Source organism: Mandrillus leucophaeus, unplaced genomic scaffold (genome assembly GCF_000951045.1).
Source record: "Mandrillus leucophaeus isolate KB7577 unplaced genomic scaffold, Mleu.le_1.0 Scaffold577, whole genome shotgun sequence".
In the NCBI taxonomy this organism is placed as follows: domain Eukaryota; kingdom Metazoa; phylum Chordata; class Mammalia; order Primates; family Cercopithecidae; genus Mandrillus; species Mandrillus leucophaeus.
The window spans coordinates 1,390,848-1,407,816 of NW_012106219.1; the positions used below are offsets into that span (position 1 = coordinate 1,390,848).

The window sequence follows — 16,969 nt, forward strand, 5'->3', positions numbered from 1 at the left end:
ATTGTAATGGAATGATTTGACGAGGAATTGAGGGAATAGAGACATCCAGGAGAGATTACTCTTCCAGGACTTTTTTTTTTTTTTTTTTTTTTTTTTTACAAAGGTGTGGAAGGGATGTAGTGCTATCAGTCAAAGGCAGTAGGACTGAGGAGAGTTTTGTGGCGTATGTTTTCTTGCTTGTTTAGAAGATCAAGAAGATGAGCTGTTTCTAGTTGGAGGAAGAGAAGAGATTTGAAAATAAAGAGAGTGAATGTAGCTAGAGGGGTGAAGACCTGGAGGAAATACAATATAATAAATAGATGGAGATAATTATCTGGCCAAGTTAGCTTTGGAAAGGTGGTTACTCCTTTCCTGAGGTGCTACTAGAGAAAGGAAGGTTGTATGCTAAAAGTTAGAGCACTTGCATGGGATAGGAGGCTTATGAAGAGAGTTACAGATATGAGGCAGACTACTAAGTTGAGGATTGCTGATGAATCATTATGTTATTGCTCTTCAGGTTATGCTAGTGTTTCCAGTTTTGTTTTCAGATTTTACTTTTTTACTTTTCCTTGAATAAACTATGGCTGGAATCATCCAAAGAGGCATAGTTTGAAGTAGGATGGCAGAGGAATAGGTAGGACAGAATTGAGCATGTAGGTGGCAGTGACATTGAATTGCTCAGCCATATGTTCCAGGCTCTATAGTGAAGAAAGTCAGATCCATTGAGAGCTGATAGAGTTGAAGATTAGAGATTGATTGAGGGAGGCCGAGGCGGGTGGATTACTAGGTCAGGAGATCGAGACCTGTCTCTTATACACATCTAGATGTGTATAAGAGACAGTCACCATATTAGCCAGGATGGTCTTGATCTCCTGACCTCGTGATCCGCCTGTCTCGGCCTCCCAAAGTGCTGGGATTACAGGCTTGAGCCACCGCGCCCAGCTAGATTTTTTTCTTATCTGACATCTGTTTATGCCTTCTTTCATGCCATACTATCATAATTATTCATTTGGTTTGTCCCTTAGTACAGATACGACAGTTTTATAATAAGAATACCAACAGTCTGATTACTGAAAGCAATTATATCTGCATTTCTTTCTGTCCTTTTGGGTATGTCCCACAACTTACTGGATTTTAAAATTCATGTGAAATAATTCTCTGTGTGTTTTGCCTCGGTTTGATATAGTTTCATTGTTTTTAAAGGGATTGCTTTAAAAAAAAAAAAACCCTTTTGTTTTATATTTTATGTTTACATAATTCCAAAGTCGAAAGTATAGAACAAGGTATTATCAGGGAATCTAGCTTTTATATGTTTCCCTCTTTCCTTCTTCCCCAACAAGCAACCTTTTTACCTGTCTTTTTTTTTTTTAAGAAAGTTTTGGTTTATCTTGCCACTTTTTAAAAACGTTAGCTAATTAAATGTATATAACTCTATGTATGTGTACAGTAGTCCCCCCTTATCTGCAGGGAATGTGTTGCAAGACCCCCAAGGGGTGCCTGAATCACAGTACCAAACCCTGTTTATACTATGCTTCTTCCTATACATACATACCTTTGATAAAGTTTATGTATTAGACACAGTAACAGATTAATAATAATAAAGTAGAACAATTATAACAATATACTGTGACAAATGTGAATGTGGTCTCTCAGAATATCTTACTGTTCTCTACTCACCTTTGTGGTGATAATGAGATAATAAAATGCTTACTTGGTGAGATGAAGTGAGGTGAATGATGAAGGCATTGTGACATAGTGTTAGGTTACTACTGACCTAATGGTGTAGCAGAAGGAGAATCATCTGCTTTGGTTCATCCTGGATCATTGAGCCATGATGTTGATAGTTGGATGTCGAGAGCAGATAATGTTGATGACTAATGGAAGAGTAGTTTATACAGCGTGGATACGCTGGGCAAAGAGATGGTTCACATTCCGCTTGGAGCAGGATGGTGCAAGATTTCATCACACTTCTCAGAGCAACACACAGTTTAAAACTTAATGACTTTATATTTGTGGAATTTCTCATTTAAAATTTTTGGACCATAGTTGACTGCAGGTAACTGAAACTGTAGAAAGTGAAATTGTGGATAAGGGGAGACTTTGTGTGTGTGTCTCCCTTTTCCCACTTTAATGGTAATGTATACTTTGTTTCTTTTACTTAACAATAATGTGTATCAGAGAACACTTCATAGTAGATACAGAGGGATGAGAATTTTTTTTTCCCTATCTTTTTTTTGTGGGTGTGATGGAGTCTCGCTCTGTCTCCCAGGCTGGAGTATAATCTCAGCTCACTGCAAGCTCCGCCTCCCGGGTTCACGCCATTCTCCTGCCTCAGCCTCCCGAGTAGCTGGGACTACAGGCACCCGCCACCATGCCCGGCTAATTTTTTGTATTTTTAGTAGAGACCGGGTTTCACCATGTTGGTCAGGCTGGTCTCGAACTCCTGACTTTGTGATCCACCTGCCTTGGCCTCCCCAAGTGCTGGGATTACAGGTATGCGCTACCGCACCTGGCCTTGTATTTTTAGTAGAGAGAGAGTTTTGCCATGTTGACCACGCTAGTCTCGAACTCCTGACCTCATATGATCCACCCACCTCGGCCTTCCAAAGTGCTGGGATTATAAGCATGAGCCCCCACACTTAGCCAGACTCTTGAATTTGCTGAGTTAATGTGATGTCATTTCACAAAAGTAATAAAAGTCTTATGTCCTTCTTTGGGAAAGTACTTACTAGTAAATGAAATTTAACTCTAGTTTAGAGACAGAAGAATTTAAACTTAAATCTGAGTTAAAATTAAAGATTTTAATCAAGGGAATGGTAGGAGAAAATATTTCAGAAAGCCTGTTTTGACTTTGAGATGTGGAATATATTGAAGGGAAGAAAGGAGAGATAGTGGGAGTCCATCTAGTGCAATACTTAGATATGAGAAAAGGTAAAGGTAATAAATAGGTTATAACTTGCCTCTGAAAGTGCACTTTTTTGGAATGAAAGCTTCAATTAAGAAAAGCTTGGAGGACATGGAAAAGAAGGAGAAGAACCAGCCTGACCTTGATCAAATAGGTCGTGAGAGGTAAAAGTGGAACAGTTGATTTAAGTTGTGACTACAGTGTTTTTATTGACTGGGAGATTATAGAAGTCATAACAATAATATTGGATGAGATGATGATGATATTAGCAGTTACTAACGTTTATTGAGTATTTATGCGTGCAATGTTAAGCTGTTTTCTTCAAGGATTATCTCATTTTTAATATGAGTTTGGTGATAAAATTTCCATTTTTACAGATGAAAAAACAGGCTAGATAAGTTAACTTATTCAAGGTTATATGTCATAAGCATCAGAGGGGGGATTTGAATCCGAGATATCTAACTTCAAAGCCTTAACTATTTTACTGGGGAAGAGAGAAGCTGAGTTTGTTTTTTTAGTCTTAGACCTGTCTAAATTTGTATGATTTGTGTGGTAACAGGTGGATATTTTTAGACAGATTGTAGAGGGAATTGGAACTCAGGGTAGCAATTATCAGCTTACTGACAAAAAGTAAAGTACTAACTACTAGACCCAAACTTCTATCCCAATATTTTAAGTTAAGATTGTATACGTATTTCGAAAGAAAAAAATTTTTTTTTCCTTTTTTCTTTTTTTAGACAGAGCAAAACAAATTTTTATTTCGATGTGCTTTGAGTTGTGGAGTATCCAACAGAGACACTCACTGTTTCTGTCTTTAAGATAAAATTTAGAATACATGTATATACACACACATTTTATACACACATACATAGTCTGATATAATACATATGTATAATCCTATCAGGTGGTATAACATCTTAATCAGAAAGTATTTAATTGAAGTTTGGGCTATGAAGAGTGTCAGACTTGATTATCTTTTGAGAGTGTCATTTGCTTATAAGAATGTAATGTGATTTATAGTGACGTCAGAATAGCCCAGATGTTTTAAATGGAAAAGATTGAGTGTACATTAATTTTGCACTGCCTTGTAGTTCTGAATTAACCTTTTTGTGAAACTTCTTCGTTCTTTTCTTTTAGGTTGTAAAGCTCTCTGAAATAGTGACCTTAGCAAAGCAAGCGCATGTGGATGTGAAATTTCAGTTGCCAATATGATCTGAAAACCCAGTGGATGACTGAAGGTGTTAAATGCGCTATAATCATTAAGAATACTGTGTTCTGTGTTATTGTTCTTTTTCTTTTTAGTGTGTGGAGACTGTAATTGCCATCTAGGCACACAAAATTTAAAAGGATTTGGTCTGCGTTCAATTGTACCATTCAGAATGGACTGTTTGTACGAAGCATGTATAATGCAGTTATCTTCTTTTGTCGCAGTCAGTCTTTTTTGCTTCTCCTACAAAACATAACTTGCAATTTGCCAGTTTATTATTGTTGGATACAAAGTTCTTCATTGATAAGAGTCCTATAAATAAGATAAATGTGAAGATAAAGCTTTATTCTTTAGTGTTAAAATACAGTATATTTAATAACTAGCCTCATTAGTAGAGCAGTATATTAAAACTGTTTTATGTAGAAAGTGTTTATCCTCAGCACCAAATACAAATGTATCAGTCACTATTTATAAACAGAGCTTTCAAACACTCCTCAGAATATTCTTCTAGGTATTTTGATGAAGTAACTTCGTAATTATTTGAACATTGTTTTAATCATTAGGAAACACTGATGAACTGCAAGTCTTCATGATTCTGTCATATTATGAAACACCTGTAGGTTTTTTGCAAATAAAGGCATATTAGCAAGGACTTGTAGACAAAATTAAGAATGTCAATTTAAGTTAATAAAAATCTCCCAATATGATTTGGATTAATGACTTTTGTTTGCTTGTTTTGAAGTTAACACAGTAGAAGTTGATGTGTTCATTATTGCAGTATAGAGGTCTAAGCACCAATTTGTAAATCATATACTTGCCATGATGGTGTGTTTTTTGTTTTGTTTTGTTTTGTTTTGTTTTGTTTTGACTCAAGGTCTCACTCTGTCACCCAAACTGGAGCGCAGTGATATGATCATGCTCACTGCAACCTCTGCCTCCTAGGCTCAAGTGATCCTCTCACCTGAGCCTCCTAAGTAGCAGGGACTACAGGCCCGTGCCATGTTTTTGTTGTTGTTGTTGTTGTTTGTTTTTTGTTTTTTTGGGGTAGAGACAGGATATCACTATGTTGCTTAGGCTGGTCTCTTACTCCAGGGCTCAAGTAATCCTCCTGCCTTTGCCTCCCAAAATGTTGAGATTACATGTATGAACTACTGCACCCAGCCAGCCATACATATTATAGAGCTACTTATAGATAGATAGTTCACTGGAAGTCTGCTATTTATGTATATGCCATCTAGTATATCCTCTAAAGGAAACGGGGGAGAATTGAATCCAAGATGCCTAACTTCAAAGCCTTTTCTTAACTATTTTACTGGGGAAGAGAGAAGCTGAGTTTGTATTTTGGTCCTGGGCATGTCTAAATTTGTATGATGTTTTTGTGTTTGTTTTTTGAGACGGAGTCTCATTCTTTTGCCTAGGCTGGAGTGCCTTGGCGCGATTTCGGCTCACTGCAAGCCCCGCCTCCTGGGTTCACATCATTCTCTTGCCTCAGCCTCTCGAGTAGCTGGGACTACAGGCGCCTGCCACCACGCCCAGCTAATTTTTTGTGTTTTTAGTGGAGACGGGGTTTCATCTTGTTAGCCAGGATGATCTTGATCTCCTGACCTCGGGATCCGCCCGCTTTGGCCTCCCAAAGTGTGTACGAAGTTTTATATGGTAACAGGTGGATATTTTTAGACAGATTGTAGTCACATTGTTCTTTCTGTCCATATATGTGTATGTGTGTGTGTGTGTAAACATATTGACCTTTTGCTCACTGCATAAAACTTGGTAGTTAACTAATGCCATGGAAGGAAATACTGACCAAGCAGTAGACTATTTAACCATACTGATGGATTTGAGAACTTCTACCTATTGTGATGTTCTTAAAGTGTGATCAGATGTATATACTATGAGAGGCAGCATAACGTAGTGATTATGAGCCCAGACTTTGAAAGTAGACTGCTTTGAATCTGGATCCACTACTCACTAGCTATGTGAGGGCTTCTTTTGTTTTTTGTTTTTTTGAGACAGGACCTCAGTCTGTCAACCAGGCTGGAGCGCAGTGGCACAATCATGACTCACTGCAGCTTCAGTCTCCTGGGTTCAAGTGATCCTCCTGCCTCAGCCCCCTTTTGTAGCTGTGACTACATGTGCATGCCACCATGCCCAGCTAATTTATTTTTTATAGAGATGGGGTCCTGCTACATTGCCTAGGCTGGCATCAAGTAGTCTTTCTGCTTTAGAATAAGTTTTGATGCTCGTGTCCCTCAGATTCCTTAGCTCTTTTCTTATCAGTGAAGTTTAGTAAGGGAAGAGAACAAAAATATGTGAGAGAATTTATATTTAGAAAACATAAAATATGTATTTTTAGCCAAATATATATTGGGTAGTTTACATATATATGACCCAGAGTATGAGAGCCATAAACCATTTAAAATTATAGCTGGGTGCGGTGGCTCATGCCTGTAATCCCGGCACTTTGGGAGGCCAAGGTGGGTGGATCACCTGACGTCAGGAGTTTGAGACCAGCCTGGCCAACATGGTGTAACCCTGTCTCTACTAAAAATACAAAAATTAGCCAGACATGGTGGCGGGCGCCTGTAATCCCAGCTACTCGGGAGGCTGAGACAGGAGAATCGCTTGAACCTGGGAGGCAGACTGAGGTTCAAGTGCGCCAAGATCACGCCACTGCACTCCAGCCTGGGCAACAGAGAGCGAAACTCCATCTTAAAAAAAATAAAATGTGATAAAGTTATAATTAAAAGTCCAGTCATTTAGTTTTTGCTTTTTAAAGATTCATTCCAAAGAATACCAGTCAGTGATTAACTAAGATTGGCATTATTTGTATTATTTGTATTATTCGAGGTCTACTTAGGAGTTAAAAACAATGCTTGTTAGAGAGGACACAATACAGATTATTGGTAATACTAGTGTTTTAGTTACCTATTCTTGCATAACATCACCACAAACAGTGAGTTTCAAACATTTCCTATCTCATTTATATCTCATATCTGTGGGTTTGGGATTAGTGTAGCTGGGATTGGTTCTGGTGCTACAGTTATTCAAAGGTGTCACTGAGCCTGGACGACCTACTTCCAAGGTGGCTAACTTGTATGGCTTTTGGCCAGAGGCCTCAGTTTCTCATGTGGACCTATCCACAGGGCTGCTTGTGTCCTTGTGACATGGCAGCTGGATCTTTGCTCCCTGCCCCCTGCCCCCCCAAGCCACAGTGCTTTTGTGTTCTAGTCTCATTGTCACTTCTGCTATTTATTAGAAATCAGTCTCTAAATCCAGCCCACAAGGGGAGGGAAATTAAGCTCTACTTTTTGAAGGGAGAAGCACCAAAGAATTTATTAACCTTTTTCAAAAGCATCACAATTCGTGCTTGAAGACTGAAAGAACAAACAGTGGGTGTTGAGTTAACTCAGTTTAGAAGCTGCTAGGTCAGAGGTGGTACTTGGAATCTGCTAGTTTGGAAGCCTTCTGATGCTTGGAATGCAAAAAGGAGTGCATTGGCTTCAAGTGTTTCTTAAGTGGCTGAAGGGGAAAACTGCAACAAAGTATTAGGTAAGGCAAGGAGAAAATATTTCAAGGACAAAGTGATCATTGGTGTCTAGTGCAGCTCAGAAGTTAAGTATGGTAAGGACTAAAAAGTAACCAGTGGAATTGAAACTATAACTAGTCTTGGCAAGAATGATTATGGAGAATGTGGAGAATGGAGACGTGAAGCAACCAGCTGGTAGCTGCTTATACACCCTCACACCTCCTTTTCCTAAAACACGTACAACCTTGAGTATTTATGCAGGGCTGATAACTTGCTTCCTTGTGGGCCCTACCCGCTTCATATACCCACTACCTATACCTTCATCTAAGGTATAGTTGAGTAGATCCTAGACTACTGTGGTTTGTACCGAGTACAACCAGTTTTGACTATTAACCTTGCAGTTACAAAGCCTAGACTAAGCCGGGTTGATTCTGGCACTTGGTGGCAGATGCACATGAAGGGGGAAAATAAGCAGGCAAAAACAAAACAAAACAAAAACCAACTCTCAAAACTCCAGCAGGGCAATGAAGCTGTTAATATTTTGGTGAGTTGTTTCTATCTGGCAAAGAATTCTATTTAAAGAAGTTGCAAGGCCGGGTGCAGTGGCTCATGCCTGTAATCCCAGCACTTTGGGAGGCCGAGGTGGGCGGATCATGAGGTCAGGAGATCGAGACCATCCTGGTTAACATGGTGAAACCCCGTCTCTACTAAAAATACAAAAAATTAGCTGGGCGTGGTGGTGGGCGCCTGTAGTCCCAGCTACTCGGGACGCTGAGGCAGGAGAATGGCTTGAATCCGGGAGGTGGAGGTTGCAGTGAACTGAGATTGTGCCACTGTACACCAGCCTGGGCGACAGAGCGAGACTCCGTCTCAAAAAAAAAAAAAAAAAAGGTTGCAAAATGATGGATGTAAATGTTGGATGGTGGGCCAAGGGTAGAGTTCTGTAGTTAGTCATGCTCTTTTGTCCTGTCGATGTAAAGGGTTGAGGAAACTCCTGTGGTAAAATCAATTTTTAGATTTCTATCATTTAACAAGTAGTGGTAAAAGATTTAGAGGTTTGCAGTATAAAATGAGGAAAAAAGTAAGCTGGGCGCAGTGGCTCACGCCTGTAAACCCAGCACTTTGGGAGGCCGAGGCAGGTGGATCACCTGAGGTCAGGAGTTCAAGACCAACCTGGCCAACATGGTGAAAACCCATCTCTACTAAAAATACAAAACCCCAGGCGTGGTGGCGGGCGCCTGTAATCCCAGCTACTCTGGAGGCTGAGGCAGGAGAATCGCTTGAACCCAGCAGGTGGAGGTTGCAGTAAGCCAAGATCGTGCCACTGCACTCCAGACTGGGAAACAGACCAAGACTATGGTCTTAAAAAAAAGAAAAAAAAGTTTAGTAAATACATTTTTGTTTAAATTTAAAGTTTGTTTTAAAATCAGAAGGTGAAAGTCAAGGGATAAGATCTTGTTGATTTCAAAGTTGGTCTTCAAAGTGGCAGCCTGAAGCGGAGAACATTGGGAAATGAAGGAGGGAGATCTGTGATGACGTAGAAGAGAAGCAATAATAACCAGCGTTCTTGAATGCCAGGATTGGACCCACTGTTGGAGTGCCTTTTGGATTGAGGCTGTGGCAGTCTTTGTTCTCCTTTTCTAGGAGCTCCAACCTTCCTCTTCTATTCGGAAGAAATTTAAAGACCTTAGTTATTCATGACTTTGTCTCCTGTGGATTAAGACCATAGGCAGCTTTTTGTTTCTTCATCTTTTTCTTCACAAGTACCAGCTTCTGTTTTTCATTTCTTTCAGTCTTGTGTGTACATCCTTGTCCTGTGTCTTGCCTGCCTTCCATGGTTAGTGGGAGGTAGCCTTCCCATGCATGCCATCCCAACCTGCCTGTCTTCACCACGCGTTCTCATTGGTTGTGCAGTCAGCAGGAAGCTCTGACTCAGTAAGCAGTCAATCCCACTGTGAGGACAAATGAGACCGACAGTACTGACCTTCCCAGGGCCCAGTCAGGCAGCTGCCTGTAGGAGTTTGATTTGCCCTCCCCATCACTTCTGTCTCATTCTGTCATTGTAGCCTTCATTCTTTTGGCTTTAGCTTTCAGGTTCCCCAGGTGAAGAAGCAAATACATGAGGACTTTTGGACCGCCACAGATATTAATTAATGCTCTAATCCCTGAAACACGTGTATACATTACTTTCCATGGTAAAGGAGATTTGCAGATGTCATTCAGCTGTGGACCTTCAAATAGGGGAGCTTATTCTGGATTTCCCTGCAGGCCCAATCTAATCACATGAGCCCTTAAAAGCAGAGAATAATCTACAGCTGGAGGCAATGATTCAATGCCCCATTGCTGCCTCTGAGATGTAGGGTTTGTGTGCAAGGACTGGAGAGAGACCTTTGGCTGAGTGTGGCTGTTAGCTGACAGCAAGCAAGGATGTGGGCGTCTTAGTCCTACAAGTGTAAGGAGCTGGATTTTGCCAGCCATCTGAATGCATTCTGAGGTAGGTTCTTCTCACAGCCTCCTGACGAGAGCACAGCTCACTGACTCCCTGATTTTGGTATTGTGAAATTAAGCAGAGAAACCAGCCAAGCCCATCCAGGTGCTTGACCTACAGAACTGTGAGATAGTAAGTTTGTGTTGTTTTAGACTGTGAAATTGCTGCTAATTTGTGATGGCAGAGATAGGAAATTTAATACACTACCATATTTACGCCTCTGTGCATAAGTTATAATAAGCCAGCTCGTAGAGGAAAGATGAGTTTAAAAATAAGGGCCATTTTTTAAAAATTGGAAATTAAAATTCTATAATGGACTGATTCTTTTATAAAAAACAATTACTAGAAAAGTGAAATTTTCAAAAAGCATAGAAAAGCCTCATTTCTTTTATTCATTTATTTTTGGTTTTACAGGATAAAATGGCTCTTTCAAAGTGCTAAGCCTCAATTCTTTTATTCATTTAGTTTTGATTCTACAGGATAAAATTGCTCTTTCAAACTGCTATAAAAGTTTCTAAATACTTTTAAATATCTGTTTATCGCTTGCAGATTTGTGATCTGTTTATGGACTGGCATCAGTCCACAGATAACATTTTGAGTAGGTAGGACTGAAAAAAACTCCATCACATCCAGTTTATAAACACAAATTGGAAGCAGGCTGTAAACAAATATCTAGGGATAAGAGACTCAACATTGAATAGTTGTGGTTAACATTATGGTACTCACAGCTATGTAAATCTGTGAAATTGCCATTAACTAAAGAAGTCATGACTGTTGCATGTCCTAGAGTCTAATCAGTGGTAATACAGTAACACAGAAATCACTAAGTTTAGCAAGTTGGGAGAAGTATTGAAACGGCCAGGAGTGGCCTAAGCTTCCTGGTTCATTTGTTGCCAATTGTATTAGCCCATTTTCACACTGCTAATAAAGACATACCTGAGACTGGGTAATTTATACAGGAAAGAGTTTTAATGGACTCACAGTTCCACATGGCTGGGGAGACCTCAAAATCATGGTGGAAGGCAAGAAGGAGCAAGTCATGTCTTACATGGATGGCAGCAAGCAGAGAGCTTGTGCAGGGAAACTCCCCCTTATAAAACCAGTGGCTCACGAGCTGTAATCCTAGCACTTTGGGAGGCCGACGCCTGATGTCAGGAGCTCAAGACCAGCCTGGCCAACATGGCGAGACTCTGTCTCTACTAAAAAAAAAAATACAAAAATTAGCCAGGCATGGTGGTGTGTGCCTGTAATCCCAGCTACTCTAGAGGCTGAGGTAGGAGAATTGCTTGAACCCCGGAGGTGGAGGTTGCACTGAGCCAAGATTGCACCACTGCACTCCAGCCTGGTGACAGAGCGAGACTGCATCTCAAAAAAAAAAAAAAAAAAAAACCAAAACCAAAAAACCAAAAACCATCAGCTCTCACAAGACTTATTCACTATCATGAGAACAGCACAGGAAAGACCCAGCTCCATGGTTCAATTACCTCCCACCAGGTTCCTCTCACAACACATGGAAATTGTGGGAACTATAATTCAAGATGAGATTTGAGTGGGAACACAGTCAAACCATATCATCAATGAAACACTAACATCTATTAATGTCTTCAATAGGAGTTGATTGACCACCAGTTGAGACCCTGCAGTTCATCAGTTGAGAGTGACAATTCCAGAGTGACCAGCTGAGCATGTAATAAGAAGGAAACTGGAGAAAAACCTCAACTACTTTACGATTATTCCTATGATTTGTTCTTAAAGCAGAGAAGCCTCTTTTTGTTTTTGATATCCTTGTTTGATGAAACTAGCATCATTCTAGAAAAAAGATCTTTGTTTTAGTAAAAATGACACATACTCATTGAAAAAATAAACCCCTTCAAAACTGGAATGATACAAAAAAGTACAGACAAGTAAAAATCACCTGCAATGCCAGAACCCAGAAATAACTAATGTTAACAGTTTTGTAAACAATCTTCTGGTCGTCTCTACATATGAGTATATGTGCATAGATATGAATACACTTTTACGTAAATAGGATCATATACATAATGTTCTATAATTGCATTTCTTCGATCAACTAAGGATCTTTCCATGGCATCAAATATAGGTCTACATAATTTTTAATAGCTGCACATACAAGAGAGTGTATACATCATGGTTTATTTAACCTAGTCTTGCATTTATTGACATTTGGTTTATATGTCTTTAACATTATAAATAACAGGCGAACACTCTGGTGCATATGTCTTTCAGCACATGGGTAATTTATCCTTAGGGTAAAAACCTGTAAGTGGAATAGCTGTGTAAAAGCATGAACTGCTTTCTGGAAGGTCTCTTTTGGTTACTCTTCCATTCACAATGCACAATAATATTTCCATACTTGATAACACTGTATTGCTAATTCCAATGGGCAAAAACCATGTCCTGTTTGATGTTGATTGAGCTTTCATCTGTTCACTGGGCATTTGTGGAAGTGTATGTGTGTGTGTGTGTGTTTGTGTGTGTCAGCGTGTGACTTCCTTTTCGTGTTCTTTGACTGTTTTTCTATTGACTGTTCATTCTTCCTAGTATTAATAACTTTTTGTATATTTGAGATTAACCATTTTTGCCTATTATGTATTTTATATATATGTCATATGTCATTTTAAATATAATGAAATGTATAGTCTTTGAGGTTTCTAGTTTTCATGATATGTTTTGAAAGGCTTAATTGTTTTGTTATAAAGTCTGAACTTGAGTTGTGAATGCAAATTTCCCCTCTCAAATGGCTAATCTGTTTCCCAAACACCATTTGCTTATCCCGTAAGGGATTTACTTTTCTCTATTTGATCCATTTCCCACTAATTTTAAAATGTTATCTTTATCATATATTAACTTCCTTATGTTCTTGTGTGTATAGGAAACTGGCACATACAGGGAGACTATTTAATTTTTACTTAAAGTAGGAGGTAGGAAAGAGATCTGTTGCAACCACGACAGAGTGTTGCAGATAAAGCATTGTTTTCTCCTTCAGTCATTCACCTGTCAAAGTTATCCCTGTTTAAAAGACTCTGATTCTACTAAGAAAGAAAGAAAAAAAAACTATACTGTTTGATTCCACATGTATGACAGTGTGTGGGCTGATAAGGAAGAACTGGAAACAAATGACAGGTGATTCACTGCTTTGTGTCTGGTGTGCCGTGACTGTCTTGAAGCGGGGCAGTGTTCATCTGAATCTTTTTGACTAATGCTTTTTCTTTCTCTGCGAGGGATGCTGAAGAGGGGCAGCTGAAGGAGCAATCTTAAGCAAATTGGTCATGGCTTTCTTAAATATTGTGATTTGATTGATATGGACCATTTTTTCAGTCTGTGAGAGACTTTTCATTATGGGCTAACTCATAAAAAACCATAGACTTAATTTGCCCACACTGTTGGTTCTCTTGTGTTGGGTATCATAAGTCAGTGTGAAACATTTGGTCTTTGTGGAAGCCTTGTGGAGACCACTGAACAGACTTGGAGCCATATCTGACTCCCCTGCCAGCTTTCCTGACATTCAGTGCCTATTGTGGCCCCTCTCCATGGCATTCTCGTCTGTGGTTATGCGAAAGGAAAATAAATCACTAAGCCAAGGGAAAAGTCAAACTGGGAGCTATGTCAGGCAAACCTGCCTCCCATTTTATTCGTAAATAACATAGCTACATACCTGCCTCACAATTTGCCACAGATCCTCATCCACAAGGAAATTCTCTGTGGACAAAGGACAGACAGAACTCAAAGTCATCCCTGTGAGACTCACCCGAGACAAATGCATATCTGATTGCTTCCTTTGCCCTATTGTTTATGTAAAAATGCAGATTCACTGAGCCAGACTAAGTTGTGTATTGAGTGGAAGGCTGATCAGGACTCAAAAGAATGCACCCTTATGTCTTTTATCTACTTCTAACCTGGAAGCCCCTACGTTGAGTTGTCCGGCCTTACCAGACCGAACCAATGTACATCTCACACATGTTGATTAATGACGCATGTCTCCCTAAAATGTATAAAAGCAAGCTGTACCCCAACCACCTTGGGCACATGTCATCAGGGCCTCCTGAGGCTGTGTCACGGGTGCCTCCTTAATCTTGGCAAAAAAACCCCAAAAAACAAAAAAAAACTTTCTAAATTGACTGAGACCCGTCTCAGATACTTTGGGTTAACGGTTCGGATCTACCCTTTGAGGCCTGTTCTGGTGTACTTGACTGTGTACTGAGACCAGTGGCTTCACTGAGCATTAATACCACAACAGGCAACGATTTTGTTTTGTGGTAGGGTACTTGGCCTACTGCCCATTTTGTAGATGTGTCATTGCTAAGAAGGCACAACAGTAAGGGGATTTAAAAAATTTATACACTGTTACACATTGTCACTGAAATGCCAAATGATTTAGCTTCTGTTACTGTCACTCAGCCTTCTTACTTGAGCAGGGTTTGGCAAGCCAGTAATTTGGGGGACTTGGGAGTGAAATACCATGTGAATAAAATCCATTGTTTCCTTAGTGAGAAAAAGGCTAATTGACTTACAAGCTGTTTCTGAGGTGAGGAAGTTCCATTCACAAAACCAAACCAAGCCAAAGAATCCAGTGTTTCTCAATTTAAACTGGTCAAATATCTGATATCTCTGAGAAATGGATATCCAGCATCAATAATCCTATGAGGTTAATGGCAGGTAAAAAATTTTTTGCTTAAACAGCAAATGGCAAACGCTATAGGGCAAAGCCTATTTATGGTGTAGGAGGTGCTTGCATCAGTTGATTGGCTGTGCTGTATTCATGTGCTTTCTGAAATACCTGTGGCAGGGACAAAAGTTCCTATTTGATGCTCACTTTGTACTTTTATTTTTGTTTCCTTTGCAGTTGCAAAGATCTTTTCTGTAGTCTCAGCTTATCTAATCCAGTGGTTCCCAGATTTCAGTGTACATAAATCTTTTGGATGCCTGCTAAGCATACAGATTCCTAGGCCCATACCCAGCTATTCTAATTCAGCTGGCCTGGCAGCAGGCATGTCTAATAAATTTCTTAGGTGATTCTAATGCATGTGTTCCTTTGAAAAAAAAAAATTGGATTGGGTCAGGATGCAGGAGAAAAGGAATTGATACTGTTTTATGTATTATGTACTAATACTATGATCTAGTATTATGTACTAGATCTGGTTATGGCAGGATGCCTCATTTCAGTGGTTCCCTTCTAAACCCCAAATACCGTGTCCACCTGTTCGAGACATAATATCCCCATGTTTGTGAGAACCTGTGCTTAGGGAATGATTCCTTCGGTTTGAAGCTTCTTATTGTCCTTTAAAATGCTGATACCCAGGAGCAGATATCATTTTATTGGTTAGCACAATGCTACTCAAAGAGCCAGTCTCTGAAGCTATTTGTTCCTAATTTGCAACCAGGTAAGGATCTTTTGCCAGGATTTAAGTCAATTATGTCATGAAGTGCACTATTAATTTGTCTGAAATATATTTTTATCTTGGTAGCAAGGTGGCAAGACTTTTCCAATGGAGGAAGCTTCAGTGCTTTCATTTATATTCTGATGTATGTTATCTTATTGCAGACTGGTAACAAACGCTGTCTTTACAGACATTTGAGCCTTAGGTATGAATGAAGCAGCTCTGGGTGGAGGGATATCTCCATGACTGGGTGGGAAGAGGTCCAGAAAGACAACATTGGAGTCACCAAATACTAACTGTTCACTAGGCTTGGCTGTTATAAAAGTTGCCAAAATTCATGCTTATGGTTTGACTGGATTTCTTTTCTCTGCTTAGTATGCCCTTCAGTAGAAGTGCCAAAGAAAAGACAAACCCAATTATATAGCCCAAAGAAGAGGATTAACTTAGTTATCTGCAGCCTCTGGATTGACCGTGAAGTCTGTTTGAAACTGGGAATGTTGGCCAGTAAAATGTTTTCCTAAAAAACTTGAAGCACAGAGTCTTTCTGGGGACTCTCATTAGTATTTTTGACCATCCATTTAGAAGAAATATTCTGATATTACTATTGCATTACCATTACTTTATCTAGATTAAATTGCTTCATTTCTTAAATAGTTCAGTCTAAATGGGCAGACTTGATAATAAATAATAACTAAAAGGATTAGAAAGATTCTATGATTCTAGAATTCTTTCAAGTACACAGTTATTTCAGAGATCCACTTCCAGTATTTATTCACTTCATTCAACAAATATTAAGTGCACACCTCCTATGTGCCACACAATGTACCAGGGCTACATGGTATACAATGATCAATAGGATACATGGTCCCTTATGGTGTTTGTAATGTAGTGGGGGAGATACAAGCAATTAAAGCCAAGTCAGTGTGTGAATAAATATGTAACAATGAATTGTGAACCTAATATGAAATGAAAAGGCAAATAGTTTAATAATTGTCAGACATAAATTTCAGTTCAATTGAATTCAGCAAACGGTTTTTGAGCATCTATTCTGTGCCAGGCACTGTGCTCGGTATTACGGATATAGAGATGCATACGAGAACATTTTTGTCCGCAGATCCACTTGGCACTATACCTGAGTAACACCTACCCCTTTCCTCAACTCCCATTTGATTTTGTTGGTTGATTTGTGTAGGTTTGGCTATTTCACCTGCTGTTCATTCCACACTCTTCGTGTGTAACAGTGAAGTAGGACTTTCTGGTACCTGTTTGTCTGCAAATGTAGAATCAACCCTTGTGTTTGCGAATTTGACTCGGAGAAAATCTTTAAATGATTTGGCCTTTGAGATGCCCAGCTGAGCTGCTGAGGTGACACAGGCTCAGCAGAACTAAGAACTGTTGAACATCTATCATAAAATTAGAGTCTTAGATTCAAAGTGATCACAGAATATGCTCATTTCTTCCCTCC

At 39.4% G+C, this 16,969-nt stretch overlaps 1 protein-coding gene across 3 annotated transcripts in view; it reads left to right on the top strand.

The window, feature by feature from the left end:
- Positions 1 to 11,991, top strand: part of SUCLA2 (succinate-CoA ligase, ADP-forming, beta subunit) — a 73,843-nt gene extending 61,852 nt beyond the window's left edge. For 2 of the 3 annotated variants that reach the window (XM_011998619.1, XM_011998621.1), the window contains exon 11: positions 4,022 to 4,798. In XM_011998619.1, the coding sequence (XP_011854009.1) occupies positions 4,022 to 4,096 (75 nt within the window). In that variant the 3' untranslated portion in view covers positions 4,097 to 4,798. Of the gene's footprint in view, positions 1 to 4,021; positions 4,799 to 11,716 lie in introns of those variants that run through there. The other variant, XM_011998620.1, reaches the window with a different exon arrangement.
- Positions 11,992 to 16,969: the final 4,978 nt, after the last annotated feature.